Here is a 14110-nt window from a genome sequence, read left to right on the forward strand (position 1 = left end):
TTTGACCAGAGGTGGTGGACGTATTTTAAAAACAAAGTTTGTTTTATTTTCCCAACTGAGTCTAAATTCTGACTTTATACCTTTGTTACTCCTCGACATGATTATTTCAACACACTCTTGACCTTGAGAGGTAATCCGTGGTTCTGAGGTCATTCCGAACCCTTGGCTTGTGAAGGAGCATGCATGATATCTGGTGCATTGACCATCTCTGAGCTTGCTGACTTGCATTGATTCTTGCCTTTTAAAATTCCTGATTCTTATTTTGAAATATTTCTACGGCCTTACCTTTCTGTATCTTTTAATTTCTTCCAACCCAACAATGAGGTGGTATGGTGGCTCAGTGGTTAGCACTGCTGCCTCACATCACCAGGGACGCTAGTTTGATTCTACCCTCAGTTGACTTTCTGTGAAGTTTGCACATTCTCCCCGTGTCTGCATGGGCTTTCTTCAGGTGCTCCAGTTTCTTCACAGTCTGAAGATGTGCAGGTTAGGTGGTTGGCCATGCTAAATTGCCCATAGTGTCCAGGGATGGGTAGGTTGGGTGGGTTAACTATGGAAAATGTAGAGTTACAGGGTTAGAATATGTCTGGGTGGAATACTCTTCAATGAGTCGGTGTGGACTTGAGGGGCTGAACAGCCTGCTTTCCATGCTGCAGGGATTCTATAATACAAAATTAACTATGAAACTCTTCAAGGCATCTCTGCTCCAATTCTGGTCTCTTGCACATTCCCAACTTTGATCATTCCAGTAGTAATTCTTTCAGTTGCTGAGTTCCAAAACTCCAGAATGTCCTCCTAAATCTTTCCATATCTCTCTTCTCTCTTATTTCACCAGTCTTGATATTCCTTGAAACTCATTTTTCTGACTAAGATTTTGGTCATCTGTTCTCCATTTACTAGTTTTGTGTGATAATGCTCCTGTGAAAATCGTGGCATATTTTACCATGTAAAGGGCTTCCTATTAGGCCTTCACTAAAGTTAATGAGAGAGAAAGTCACAAACAAATATCCTCCTAAAATGTTGCCTGAGAGTGAATACTTCTTCTTTGATCTCTTGGTTACTATAGAGGACTCCAGTAGGTCTCACAACAGCTTTGAAATAAAACAGTGAAATTATGCAATAATTTTTCTGCAAAATATGTGAACTTTAAAATTAATAATACATAGCATTGATCTTTCCTGCCCCCATATTATTTTAATGTATAGGGTACAATATCATTGTTACCTTGTAACTCAGTTTATAGGCAGCCCTCTGACTGCTCTGAGCATGGATGAGCAAAATTGTCTTCAAGGATGCTGGTTTGTTCCTTCCTACGGAGGTGTTGTAGCAAATATGCAGTATTCGTCGTTGAATGCCTTGGTTGAATCTTTTGCCTCTTTAGAGTTGCTAGGTGAACAGAGAACCAGATCTGGTTGTATTCATTTCAACAGCATGTTTTGTTTGTTTCTTATGAATTGATCAACTCCAGAGGGTGTACACAATATCAGTCAGATATTTGTACTGTTTGGTTTTATTTCAATACAGTGTTCATCTTCATTACTCCACTCCTTGATGGTTTAATACACAGTTTGTAAATCTACACAACACTGTTAATCTGGGTGACCTCCACGAGAGTGTTGGATTTCTGGGCATAATGTAGTTAAGTGTACGATGTACCATGCAGAAGCAGGCCATTCGGCCCAAGAAGTCCATAGTGTCCAGGGATGTGTAGGTTCGGTGCATTAGTCAGGCGAAATGTAGAGTAATAGTGTAGGGGATTGGGTCTGGATGGGATACTCTTTGGAGGGTAGGTATGGACTTGGGCTGAAGAGCCTGCTTCCACACTAGGGTTTCTATGATGATTCCAGGTGCCTGTTGTCGTGGTTGTGGGTATATTCGCCGAACTGGAAAGGTGGTTTGAGAGATTTCATCCTCTTTCGGTGACATCTTCGGTGCTTTGGAGCCTCCTGTCAAGCACTGCTGTACTGTCTTCTGGAATTTATTTGGTTCCGTTTCTGCTGCTCCTGGTTGCCAGTAACCAAAAGCAGCAGAAACAGAGCCAAATAAATCCAGCAGACACAGTACAGCAGTGCTTGACAGGAGGCTCCAAAGCACCGAAGATGTCACCTAGATAGGAGATGAAATGTCTGCAAATCACCTTCCCAGATTGACAAACATACCCACAACCATGACAGTGAATTTTAAGTTCTCACCACTCTTTGGGTTAAAAATAATGTTTGTTTGAATTCCCTGTTGGATATCTTCATGACTATATTGTTAAGATGGCCTTTTAATTCTTATTCCTCTTAGGCAGTGCCTCAAGACTGGGGATGACTTTCTTGAGTGGTTGTGAATTGACTGAATCTCCCAACAAATGTTGGGACACGTAGTGTTTGAAGAGATGGATGGGTAGGATGCTTGGTTTAAGAGGAGCCTGTGGATTTATCAGACTTTAAATTGCATTTTGATAAGTTGTCATATTAAAGAGAATGCAGGCCATAAGATGTAGGAGTGGAGGTAGGTCATTCAGCTCATTGAATTTGCTATGCCATTCATGACTGATCTGGTAATCCTCAACTCCACTTTCATGCTTTTCTCGTAACACTTTTACTGATTTAAAAATATCTCAGCCTTGAATATACTTAACGGCCCAGCCTTTACAACCTTCTGCGGTGGAGATTTCCACACGTTCATTACTTTGTGAGAAGCAACTTTTCCTCATCACTGTCTAAAATAGTTGGCTCCTTGTTCTAAGATTATGCCATGTGCATGGTGTAGGGGTAACGTATCTGCATGGATAATGGATTATTTAATTAACACAAATCAGAGCGGTGTGAAATATGGACCAATTTCAGGTTGATATGCTGAAACTAGTGGGGTGACACAAAAAATAGTACTGAGGTCTCAACTATTTACAGACTCTACTACTGATTTGGATGAATAGATAAAATGTATGATTTCGCAGTCTTGGATGTAGGCTTGCTTGCTGAGCCAGAAGGTTTGGTTTCAGATGTTTTGTCACCATACTAGGTAACATCAGTCAGCCTCTGGATGATGCACTGGTGGTATAGCCTGCTTTTTATTTATTTAGGTTTCCCTGACTTTGTGATGTCATTTCCTGTTTTTTTTTCTCTCTCAGGTGGTGGTAAATGGGGTCCAAATCAAAATTTGTTGCTAGAGTTCCAGTTGGAATGCCATGCTTCTAGGAACTTGCACACATGTCTCTGTTTGGCTTGTTCTAGGATGGATGTGATGTCTCAGTCAAAGTGGTATCCTTCCTCATCTGTATATAAGGATACTAGTGAGAGTGCATCATGGTTTTTTTTTGTGGCATGTTGATGTTCATGTATCCTGGAAGCTAGTTTTCTGCCAGTTTGTCCAATGTAGTGTTTGTTACAGTTCTTGCACGGTATTTTGTAAATGACATTAGTTTTGCTTGTTGGTTGTTTGTTTGTTATGAACTACTATGATGCCAAGGGATCTGAGTAGTCTGGCAGTAATTTCCAAGATGTCTTTGACGTAGGGGAGAGTGGCTAGGGTTTCTGGACACGTTTGGGTTTGTTGCTGAGAAATCGGCGAACTGTGTTTGTTTGGGTACCCACTCTTTTTTTTTGAATACACTGTAGGTGAATTTCCTATGCTCTGTGTAGTTCCTCTGCTGCAGTGTGTGGTGACTCGTTGAAATAATGTTCTGATGCAAGAATTCCTGAAGACCATCAAAGACACCAAGATAGAAAAGGATGAAGTAATGGTATCCTTTGATGTAACAGACCTGTTCACGTCAGTTGACATCAACCTAACTAAGGAAACACTGACTACACTGTTAAACACCTATACCAAACACTACCTCCTTCATCAGCAAGGACAGTATTGTCAAGCTAGTGGACCGATGCCTTACCACCCACTTCACCTTCAACAACAAAACCTACAGACAAACTAATGGAACCCCATGGGATCACTGATATCAGGATTCCCAGCAGAGACGGTAATGCAGAGACTCGAACAAACAGCTCTACCTACCATCCAACCCAAACTTTGGATCCACTACGTGTGTGACACCTCTTGTCATCACTAAATGAAACAAATTAGAGGAAACCTTCAAGACCATCGATAATACCCTTGCTGGCAAACAAATTCACAAAAGAGAAGGAAAACAACACACTACTATTCCTAGATATTACAGTAGAGCGAACAAGCAATGTGGACCTTCAAACCAGCATCTACAGGAAAACAGCACATACAGACCAAATATTGAACTACAGAAGCAATCATCCCGTTATCCACAAACTAAGCTGCATCAGAACATTATTTCAACAAGCCAAACACTACATTGGACAAACTGGCAGAAAACTAGCTACCAGGATACATGACCATCAACTAGCCTCAAATGACATGACCCACTCTCACTAGTATCCTTACGTACAGATAAGGGAGGACACTACTTTGACTGGGACAACTCATCCATCCTAGGACAAGCCAAACAGACATGCATGAGAATTCCTAGAAGCATGGCATTCCAACTGGAACTCTATCAACGAACACATTGACTTGGACCCCATTTACCACCCATTGAGAAAAAGAACAGGAAATGATGTCGTCAACCCAAGGAAACCCAAACATATAAATAGAAAGCAGAAAACACCTGCAGTCTTTTGTCCAGAGACTCACTGAAGATGTTACCTAGTATGGTGACGAAATGTCTGAAAATGAACTTGCCAGGTCAGCGAGCAGACCTATATCTGGATTTATTGCCTGATCCTAGTTGTCCTGGTGAAGGTGGCGCTGCACTGTCTTCTTGAAGAACTGCAATCCACTTGTAGACTGATCCATAACCCTGGAATCATAAAATCTCTACAGTGTGGAAGCATGCCATTCTGTCTATCAAGTTCACACTAACCCTTCTGAAGAGCGTCCCACCCAGATCTGTATCCTATCCCCATAACCCTGCATTGACCATGGCTAATCCACCTAGCTGCATATCTTTGGCCTGTGGGAGGAAACCCATGCAGATATTGAGAGAACATTCAAACTCGACAAAAACAGATGCCTGAGGGTGGAATCAAAATGCTGCTGTGCGGCTGCAGTGCTAACCGCTGTACCACTCCAATTTTGTCCCACTTTCCCTAGTGTCAGTCTAGTGAGCCTCTACTGCATCCTCTGTGGCAAGTATATCCTTCCTTTGGTTGGGAGACCAAAACTGCATGCGGTATTCCAGGTGTACTCTCAAGGCTCTGTTACATTTCTGCTATTGAACTCCAATCCTCCTGCAATGAAAGCCAATAGACCTGCATGCATTCTCCTCCTCATTCATAGTCCCACCCACTTCTGTGTTCTCAGCTGACTTGGAAATGTTGCATTTGGAAACCTTGTCCAGGTCATTTTATATATCATGTGTAAATGGGGCCCAAGCACTGATTTCTTGCAGTAAATGCCAGTATTGTCTCTGTACTGGAGACGTAGGAAAGAAGCCAAGACGGATTTTCAACTTGTTCTGGCTATAGATGCTTGCAAATGTTTCAGCCCTTGGCTTATGCAATGATTATACTGGGCTCCACCATCATTGAGGCTGGGGCAAGTTATGGAGCCTCTTCATCCAGTGAATTGTTTAATTGTCCACCATCATTCACAACTAGATGTGGAGAGACTGCAGAGCTCCCCTCTGATTCATTGGTTGTGGAATTGCTTAGCTTTGCAATGCATACTGTTTATGCTGGTTGGCAGGCAAGTAGTCCTGTGTTAAAGCTTCACCAGGTGTCTTGAGTATGCCTAGTGCTCCTGAAATATCCACCTATAGTCTCCATTGAACAAGGGATGATCCCTTGACTTGATGGTAATAGTAGAGAGGTTATGACAGGCCATGAGGTTCCAGATTGTGGTTGAATGCAATCCTGCTGCAAGCCTACAGTGTCCAGTGCATTTTTTCCCCCCCTTGGTTCCTTTTACTGCCAGTCTAGCAGTGATGTATTTTCAGATTCAGCTAATTCAGTTAATAGTTGTGTTGCAGCAGAGCCAATTTTGGTGATTGATTTTGAAGTCTCCCAGCAGTAAACATTCTGTGCCCGTGTCATCTCAGTGCTTCCTCCAAATGTTGTATAACACTGAACTAATTCAGATGATGGGGCTGTGGTGGATGATAATCAGCAGGAGGACTTAATGTGGATTGGTGTCTATATTGAGGACTTCCTGGGCAACTCCTTTGCAACACTCTACCACCATAGTGCCAGCTCTTATCAGTCTGACCTGGATAGGACAGGACATACCAAGGGTGGATGATGATGTTTGGGACAATGTTCAGACATATGTAACTTTTACCCATATGTAAGTCTGCCATCAATCCATTAATTTTAATTGGTTTTGCAAGTAAATGCTTGAATGGTTGCAGGTTTGACAAATTGATATTGACATTTCAGATTGTCTACGACATGAGTTGAGCTTTCAGTTCATGGTGGTCAGGTCAGAGTATTTTAATTCTGAATCAAATGTCTTTGTGTTTTATTGTAATTAAAAATCAGTGATTCCCATATGCACTTATGTTTTCTGTTCCCATAGCTTGCATTCCATTATTCCTTTTTTTTCCCCCATCACTTTCATGGCTGCAGAATTCTATGTTCGGTTCAAACCAAATGTTAACTTTTTTCCCCTGTTTATTCATTAGTCCTCATCTAAGTGTTAATCAATTTTTTTTTTGATTTGGAGATGCCAATGCTGGACTGGGGTGTACAAAGTTTAAAAATCTCACAATACCAGGTTATAGTCCAAGTTTAATTGGGAAACACTAGCTTTTGGAGTGCTGCTCCTTCATGCTATCACTTTTGCTATCATGGAAGAAGAATTAGTTTTTTTTCTCTCTTTTTTGGTTTCAAGCTGAATGAAGATGACCTTTCAACTGAGCAGCAGCCTTGCTTTCAAAACAAATGAGAGCAAACAAACTGATGTTTGCTTATAAGGCCCGGCCTGAATGTTGTTTGCAGGTTGATTCTTGTTCAAAGAACCTCTGGATGTTTCAGTTCTGGAGATTATGCTCTGATAGCAGATGTTTGAATGTTAACAGAGCCTCGGGAGCACTACCGGTCTAACAAAAGAAACTGAAGTTTTAACTGGTTTTAAGCTGTGTTTATACCAGAAGGATTGTGACTGACAAAACTACAGGACTGAGATTTGATTAGTCTCTGGTCATCTCCCATTATCAATTTATCAAAAGTTCAGAGAACAGATCTCATTTGTAAGAATTAAATATTCCTCAGCACCTATTGGAAGTTATTTGCATTGAGCAATCAAAACCCAAGTAAGATACAATTTCATCTGCTGTGATGTTACAGGTCATGGAAATAGCTTAAGTGAATTGACCAATTACAATGCAATTTTTGTTTCTTTTGATTTATCCCTTAACTCTTTGTCTGACTGTGTGTAAGTAAAGATTCTAGAATCAAAGAAGAATGGTTTTAAATCATAGATATTGATTAGATCACCTTGTGGCTCTTATTGAGTTAAGCCTACTGTATTAATGAATTAATTCTTTTGTTGAAGCTATAAACTTGGGGCCTGGTATTGTTTATTTTTAAAATCTGGTTATGAACCACTGGGGCGATCTTAAGAGTTAAGTATTTTAATTTTATTCTGTTATGAATACAGGGTTAAAGGCTGTCTGTCTGTTGAGTCTTACAGAATAGAAACAGACCCTTAACTCCAACTCATCCCTGCTGACCAGATTTCCTAAAATGAACTAGTTCCATTTGGCCCATATCCCTTTTAAACCTTTCCAATCCATGTATCAATACAAATATCTTTTAAATGTTGTAATCGTACTCTCTCCTTGACCACTTCCTCTGGCAGCTCGTCCTATGTACAGACCACCTTCTCTGTGAAAAAGTTGTCCCTCCAGGTTGCTTTTTTAAATGTTTCCCCTCTCTCCTTTTTAAACATATGCCCTTTAGTTTTGGACTCCATTACCCTGGAGAAAAGACCTTGGCTATATCCACCTTTTATCTATGCCTATCATGATCCTGTACACCTCTATTATAATATCTTGAAGAAATTTATACCTTTTTTACTACCCTGGGTAGTGTTGTTGCTTCATTGCACTGTATATAAGAGTTTATTCTGTGCAGCACTTTTTTTTTACTTGTTAATGTGGATTGGAAAGAAGTTCTGAGTTGAATGCTCTCGACCAAAGTATTGAAGCTACTATATATTTGCATCACTGACTTGGATTCAGAACCTCGATGCAAATTAGTTACATTTGCAGATGATACAAAACCAAGAAGCTCAGTGAAACTGAAAGTGCACATCAGATATTACAATGAGTTTGACAAAATACATTTATAGGCAGAACAACAGCAAAATATGAGTAAGGCAAGTGTAAAATAGGAAGAACTTACAACCTAAAAGATAATGAAATAGTTGAGGAAGTTCTTGATGAAGATAGTTAGGGATGTCATCAGTTCCAAGTTACCTTCAGGTCATGCACGTCCAAACCTGGATGTTTATTGCTATCTTTCATGTGTCAAAAGTCTGGAACTGTCTATCTAACTGTACTGAGAGATTCTTCACACAGATTGTTGTAATTCAAGAAGATGGTCTCCATCTTCATAAATGCAGTTGGAAATAATGGCCATACTAGTTATCTGAGAAATGCTATTGTGTACAAACATGCAAATGAAGAGTGGAAGTAGCTCATGTGCTCCCTCGAAGTGATCCCCAATAGGGTCATGGCTGATTTTTGTTTGTCTTGAATTCTGCATTGTCATCTACTCCTGCTAACCTTGTTAGACGAGGTAATTACTAACACCTTTTTAGAAATATTCACTGAGCCTGCTTCTATTGCCTTCTGATGCAGAGTTCCAAAGCCACACAGAGGACCAATTTCACTTCATTACTGTTCTGTTAACTGTCTCTGCTGTGACACTTTTTTTCTTTCAACATGATCATATTAGCAACTTGTAGTATTAAGTATCTTTTTAATATGCCCAGGCACTAAGTGTTCATCTTAGAATAGCTATTCAACTGATAGTCTAAAACTACTGCAGATAGCATTGTTCTTAATTTAAAATAGGCATTTTTTTCTTCAGTATTAAATGTCAGCAGGATTTGTATAGAAGTTGAATAATGTAGGCTGCCTTTAGATTTTAATCTTTTGAGTACTGAATTCTTGTTGCTATAAACCTGCAATTTACAGTTGCTGAATTCATAATGGTCCAAGGTTGCTGTTGTTGCTTAGTCTGACTACTGTTCTCCAGACTTTAATTTTGCACTCATTGCTCCAGCTTCTATTGTGTTTTATACTAGAATAATTGCAGTTGAGAGGAAGTTTATTTCATCTATTTATAAAACTTCATTTATGATTAGACATTTTAAAAATGAAGAACAATCATTATCTCAATTGACTCTGTTCTTCCAAAGTACCAACTCAAATATATCTCTACATGAACTAATTCCCGTATGATTTTAAATAGTTCCGATCTTCTGGTCAGTGACGATGCTGAGGATGTGGTCACTGACTATGAAGATAATTACAAACCTACCTTTTTGTGTCCTTTGTAGCGGGAATTTCCCTGTCCCAGCTGCAGCAATAAGTATTCAGCACAGTCAACCATGGAGGGCAGTGGTGAAGAAAAGCCATAATTCCCCCATTTTCTTTTGACATCAGTTGCCATGTTCAGGTAAGCTTGTAACTGTCATAAGAGTGTCAGCTAATTGGGTGGGTTCATGGACTTAGAGTAGGTGGAGAAGTGTTAGTTGTTGATCACTAAGCTGCACCAGAAATTAAAGATCATGACAAAACTATTAAACTAGGGTAAGTATTCAGCTAAGTATAATGTAATTAACTCTGGTCTCTGATCCTGATGTGAGTTGTGGAAATATTCTTACAATATCACATGCAATGCAAATCAGCCCACTGAAAGTTGAATCTTCCTTGACAGTTGTGCACGTAATCAGGTCAGGACTTTGTTCAGGTTATAAAGCACAAAATTGGTTCTCATTTTAAGATTCTGTGTGTTGATGTTAATAGACCCGGCCAATGTCTTAGCCTTAACTTTACATGTCAGCCATGACTCAAATGCTATCATCTCTGCATCAGAATGTGGCGTCCCACTTCAGAGGCTTGAACATGAAAATTTAGCTGTCGCACCAAGAGAGTGAGTGCTGCACTTCAAGAGGGATGGTATCATTTGCATCCATTGTTAAACTGAGTTTCTGTCAGCCCTTAGGATATAAATGCTTCTTTGCAACTTGAAGCACCGCTGAACTATCCATAATGTCCGAGCCAATAGTTTTTCCTCTCTCAAAATCCCCAGGATAGATTGGTTAGTTATTACTGTTTAGGGGAAATTGCTATGTTCAAAATTACTTAAGGGCTGTTCACAGAGGGACTACAAAAAAAGGTGTGACAGTTATTTAAGGGCATACTGTTTTGTGATTACAATATAATAACATCAATGAAGTAGGTTTTAAGAAGTATCTTGGATGAAAGTGGAGAACAAGTAAAGGCAGAATATTCCTGAATGTGGGGCTGAGGCAACTTAGAGTCATGGAGATGTACAGCATGGAACCAGACCCTTCAGTCCAACCTGTCCATGCTGACCAGATATCCCAACCCAATCTAGTCCCACCTGGCCCATATCCCTCCAAACCCTTCCTATTCATATACCCATCCAAGTGCCTCTTAAATGTTGCAATTGTACCAGCCTCCACCACATCCTCCACATTCCATACACGTACCACCCTCTGCGTGAAAAAGTTGCCCCTTGGGTCTCTTTTATATCTTTCCCCTCTCACCCTAAACCTATGCCCTCTAGTTCTGGACTCCCTGACCCCAGGGAAAAGACTTTGCCCATTTATCCTATCCATGCCCCTCATAATTTTGTAAACCTCTATAAGGTCACCCTCAGCCTCCAATACTCCAGGGAAAACAGCCACAGCCAGTTCAGCCTCTCCCTGTAGCTCAGATCCTCCAACCCTGGCAACATCCTTGTAAATCTTGAGGCATAGCCACCATTTGTAAAGTAATTCAAATCAGGAATGCACAAGATACTAGAATTAGAGAAGTCCTGATACCTTGGAGGGTTAGTGGTCTTGATCAGATTAGTGAGAGAGGGAGGAGTCGGGATGTGGGGGAGTTTGAAAGCCATTGAGGATTTTGAAGCCATACTCTTAACCAGGAATGAATGTAGTTCAGCAATTCAGGAGTGACAGGAGAACAGTAATTAGGGGAAGTCTAAGATTTGAGCAATGTGTGCATTTGATCTGTACCACCAAGAAAAATAAAGACAGCAGGGTCATGGGAGAGCAAACTGCCTGAAAATTCGCTTTCAAGCTAGCTTCCAAACTTGAAACTTTATCACTGTTGTTTAGTGTCACTGTCAAAATCCTGGAATTCAATTCCTAATAACATTATGGGTGTAACCACATCTCAAGGACTGCAGTATGTTAAGAAGCCATCTCACCACTCCATTCTCAAGGGTGATAAGAAAGGGTGACCAATAAATGTTTGTCTTGTTACATTCCAAAACAAATTTTAAAGAGTTTTTGATGACTTCAAGTTTAGTTGGGGGAGAATGTGGGAGATCTGTCTGGAAATGTGTTGAGTAGTTCAGTCAAAGTATTAAAAAGCACTATATAAATGCATCCAACAAAGTTTAAAAATCAAATAACACCGGGTTATAGTCCAACAGGTTTATTTTGAAGTGCAAGCACTCCTTGCACTCCCCCGTGTGCACATACACTCTCTCTCACACAGGCATATGCCCCGTTGCACGCTCACACTCTCCTCCCCAACACCCGCACACACCGCGCCCCCCACCCCCAAATGCGCACACTCACTCATGCAAACCCTCTCATTGGCATATACTCGATCTCGCTCTCGACAAACGCCCAAGCATGCATGCACACACTCGCTCTCAACATGCACGCAAGCAGACACTCATCAGTCCATGAGGTGAATTTGCGTTTGCAGATTTGTATTTGCAGATGCATTCTGTTTTGTTTGAAAAGCACACCGTCTGTAGGCAGTCGGTCCATGTGACACTCTATAGATTCCTACTTTGGAAATTGAACAGGTCTGAGACAGACTCTGGCCTCACACCTTTAATGCATTGTCTGAGCTGAGATGTCACTTTTTTTTAAAGAAACCTTGTTATCTTGGGAATGTGACTTGAAAGAAGTTCTGGGGTTTACATATTAATGAATCAAAACCTGCAACCCATTCCAAATAATTAAAAGCTTAACAGCAGTCTGGATTTGTTCAGTACATCACATCAGTTGTATGACACTTCAATCTCTTAATATAAATCTGTGTCCTATGATCCTGGCAACTGGCTATTTGATGAAGGAGCAGCGCTCCGAAAGCTTGTACTTGCAAATAAACCTGTTGGAATATAACTTGGTGTTGTGTTAATTTTGTTCACCCCAGTCCAACACCGCACCTCCACATCGAGATATTCAACAAAGTTACTGAGTATTCCTTATGTAAACAAATCTTAATGTAAATAGCCATAACTTCCTCCAAGCAAGAGGAAAAATCCTTCTTGTATCTACCCTGTTGAGCCCTATAGGAACTTTAACTGAGACAATCTCTCATTCCTCTAGACATCCGAGAGCAAAAGACCCATCTGTTTTAATGTTTCCTTGGAGGACAATCCCTCCATTCAAAAAATTACTCTGGTGATCTTTTGCACTTTCTCTCTGGCTTGTATATATTTCCAAATGCATGGACATCAAAACTGCAGTACTATAGGTGTGGTCTCAAGATGCTATATAATTGTAATGCAATATGTTACTGTATACTACTTGTAAAAAAAAAACCAAAATACCATTTGCTGCCTTAACTACCTGCTGTATCTGTATATTGACTTGTGATTCAAAGTCCTTGTTTAAATTTAGACTCTTCCTGTCACTCACTATTTAAGAACTATTCTTTGATTTTGTATTAAAGTAAATGACCTTCCTTTTCTCAACATTTTATATTTCATCTGCCAGTTTTTTTTTTTGTCCACCCACTTAGCCTCTCCATACTTCCTTGAAGTGTTTTTGCATAGACATTTGGTATTTAACAACTCTTTCTTTTGCCTAATGTGTACCATCTGTGTGGAATGGTGCAAGTTAGTGAAATGTTGATTTATTTTCTCTCCAACAGTGTCTTGCAAGTCAACTTTGCTCATGTGCCTGAACCTCGATATGTCTGGTCTCGTCATACTTTGCCAGTGACAGACATACACCGTGGAGTTGGAGGTCCCCTATCTCGTGTTGCAACAGCATCTCTCGATCAAACTGTTAAAGTGAGTTGACTTTCTTTAACGCTCAGATCTGGCTATGGTAGCTTTGTCAAAGCTTTGCTTGGATAAAACTTTTGACTGAATTAGATTAGACGTAAGCTTAATTTCATAGTGGGAGTTATAGCATTAAAATATCTTTTATATAGAACCTATTTGTAAGATATCCTAAAATTATGCATGACTCACTTTTGGTCTTTCATTGTTATTGTGTAAGCAAATGTACTAGTTGTGTTGTGCACAGCAAAGTGGTGCAGAATGCTTTCTTGGTGTTGGTCAAAGCAGCTACATTGAGCAATGTGCTGAAGATGCTTTCTTCCAAGTGAGTGAGATTTTGAAGGTTGTGTCCTTCATTTAAAGCCTCGTGAAAAATTTAAACTATATAGGTTTTTGACACAATGCGTCCTGTACATAAGCCCTCAGTCCATATGAACCAGCGTATGACTTTATGCACCCAATAACTGGTAGTATAGCCAACACACGTTGAAAAGAAACTATTGCCATTGTTTTCAAATAACTGGATATGTTGCAAGTCTTGTAATTTTCAAACAAAATAAAATGCATATTGTTTTGTGCTGCAGCTTGGGCTTTGAAGTAGAGTAACAATTTCTTTTGAAAATAACACCTGCAGTACCAAAACTAATGTTTGAAGTATATTGACAATAGTTTACAATACACTTTTTAAGTCTACCTCAAACACAGAAAATGATTAATAAGAGTGACCTTCCACGAATAGATTCTGTTTTATGGGCTAAGATAGTGGATTTGTGCTGAAACTGGTTTGTAGTTGAATACATAATCCCTACGGAACTTGTGGCTTTACCCTTAACTGCAACAAACTAATGGAAACGGTCCAAGCTGCT

At 40.0% G+C, this 14110-nt stretch overlaps 1 protein-coding gene across 2 annotated transcripts in view; it reads left to right on the plus strand.

Moving 5' to 3' along the window:
- wdr18 (WD repeat domain 18) overlaps positions 1 to 14110 on the plus strand; it is a 189925-nt gene that overhangs the window by 13545 nt on the left and 162270 nt on the right. For both annotated transcript variants that reach the window (XM_060846040.1, XM_060846041.1), the window contains exon 4: positions 13112 to 13253. In XM_060846040.1, coding sequence (XP_060702023.1) covers positions 13112 to 13253 — 142 coding nt within the window. The remainder of the gene's footprint in view (positions 1 to 13111; positions 13254 to 14110) is intronic.

The sequence above is a fragment of the Hemiscyllium ocellatum genome, chromosome 28, assembly GCF_020745735.1.
Source record: "Hemiscyllium ocellatum isolate sHemOce1 chromosome 28, sHemOce1.pat.X.cur, whole genome shotgun sequence".
Classification (NCBI taxonomy): domain Eukaryota; kingdom Metazoa; phylum Chordata; class Chondrichthyes; order Orectolobiformes; family Hemiscylliidae; genus Hemiscyllium; species Hemiscyllium ocellatum.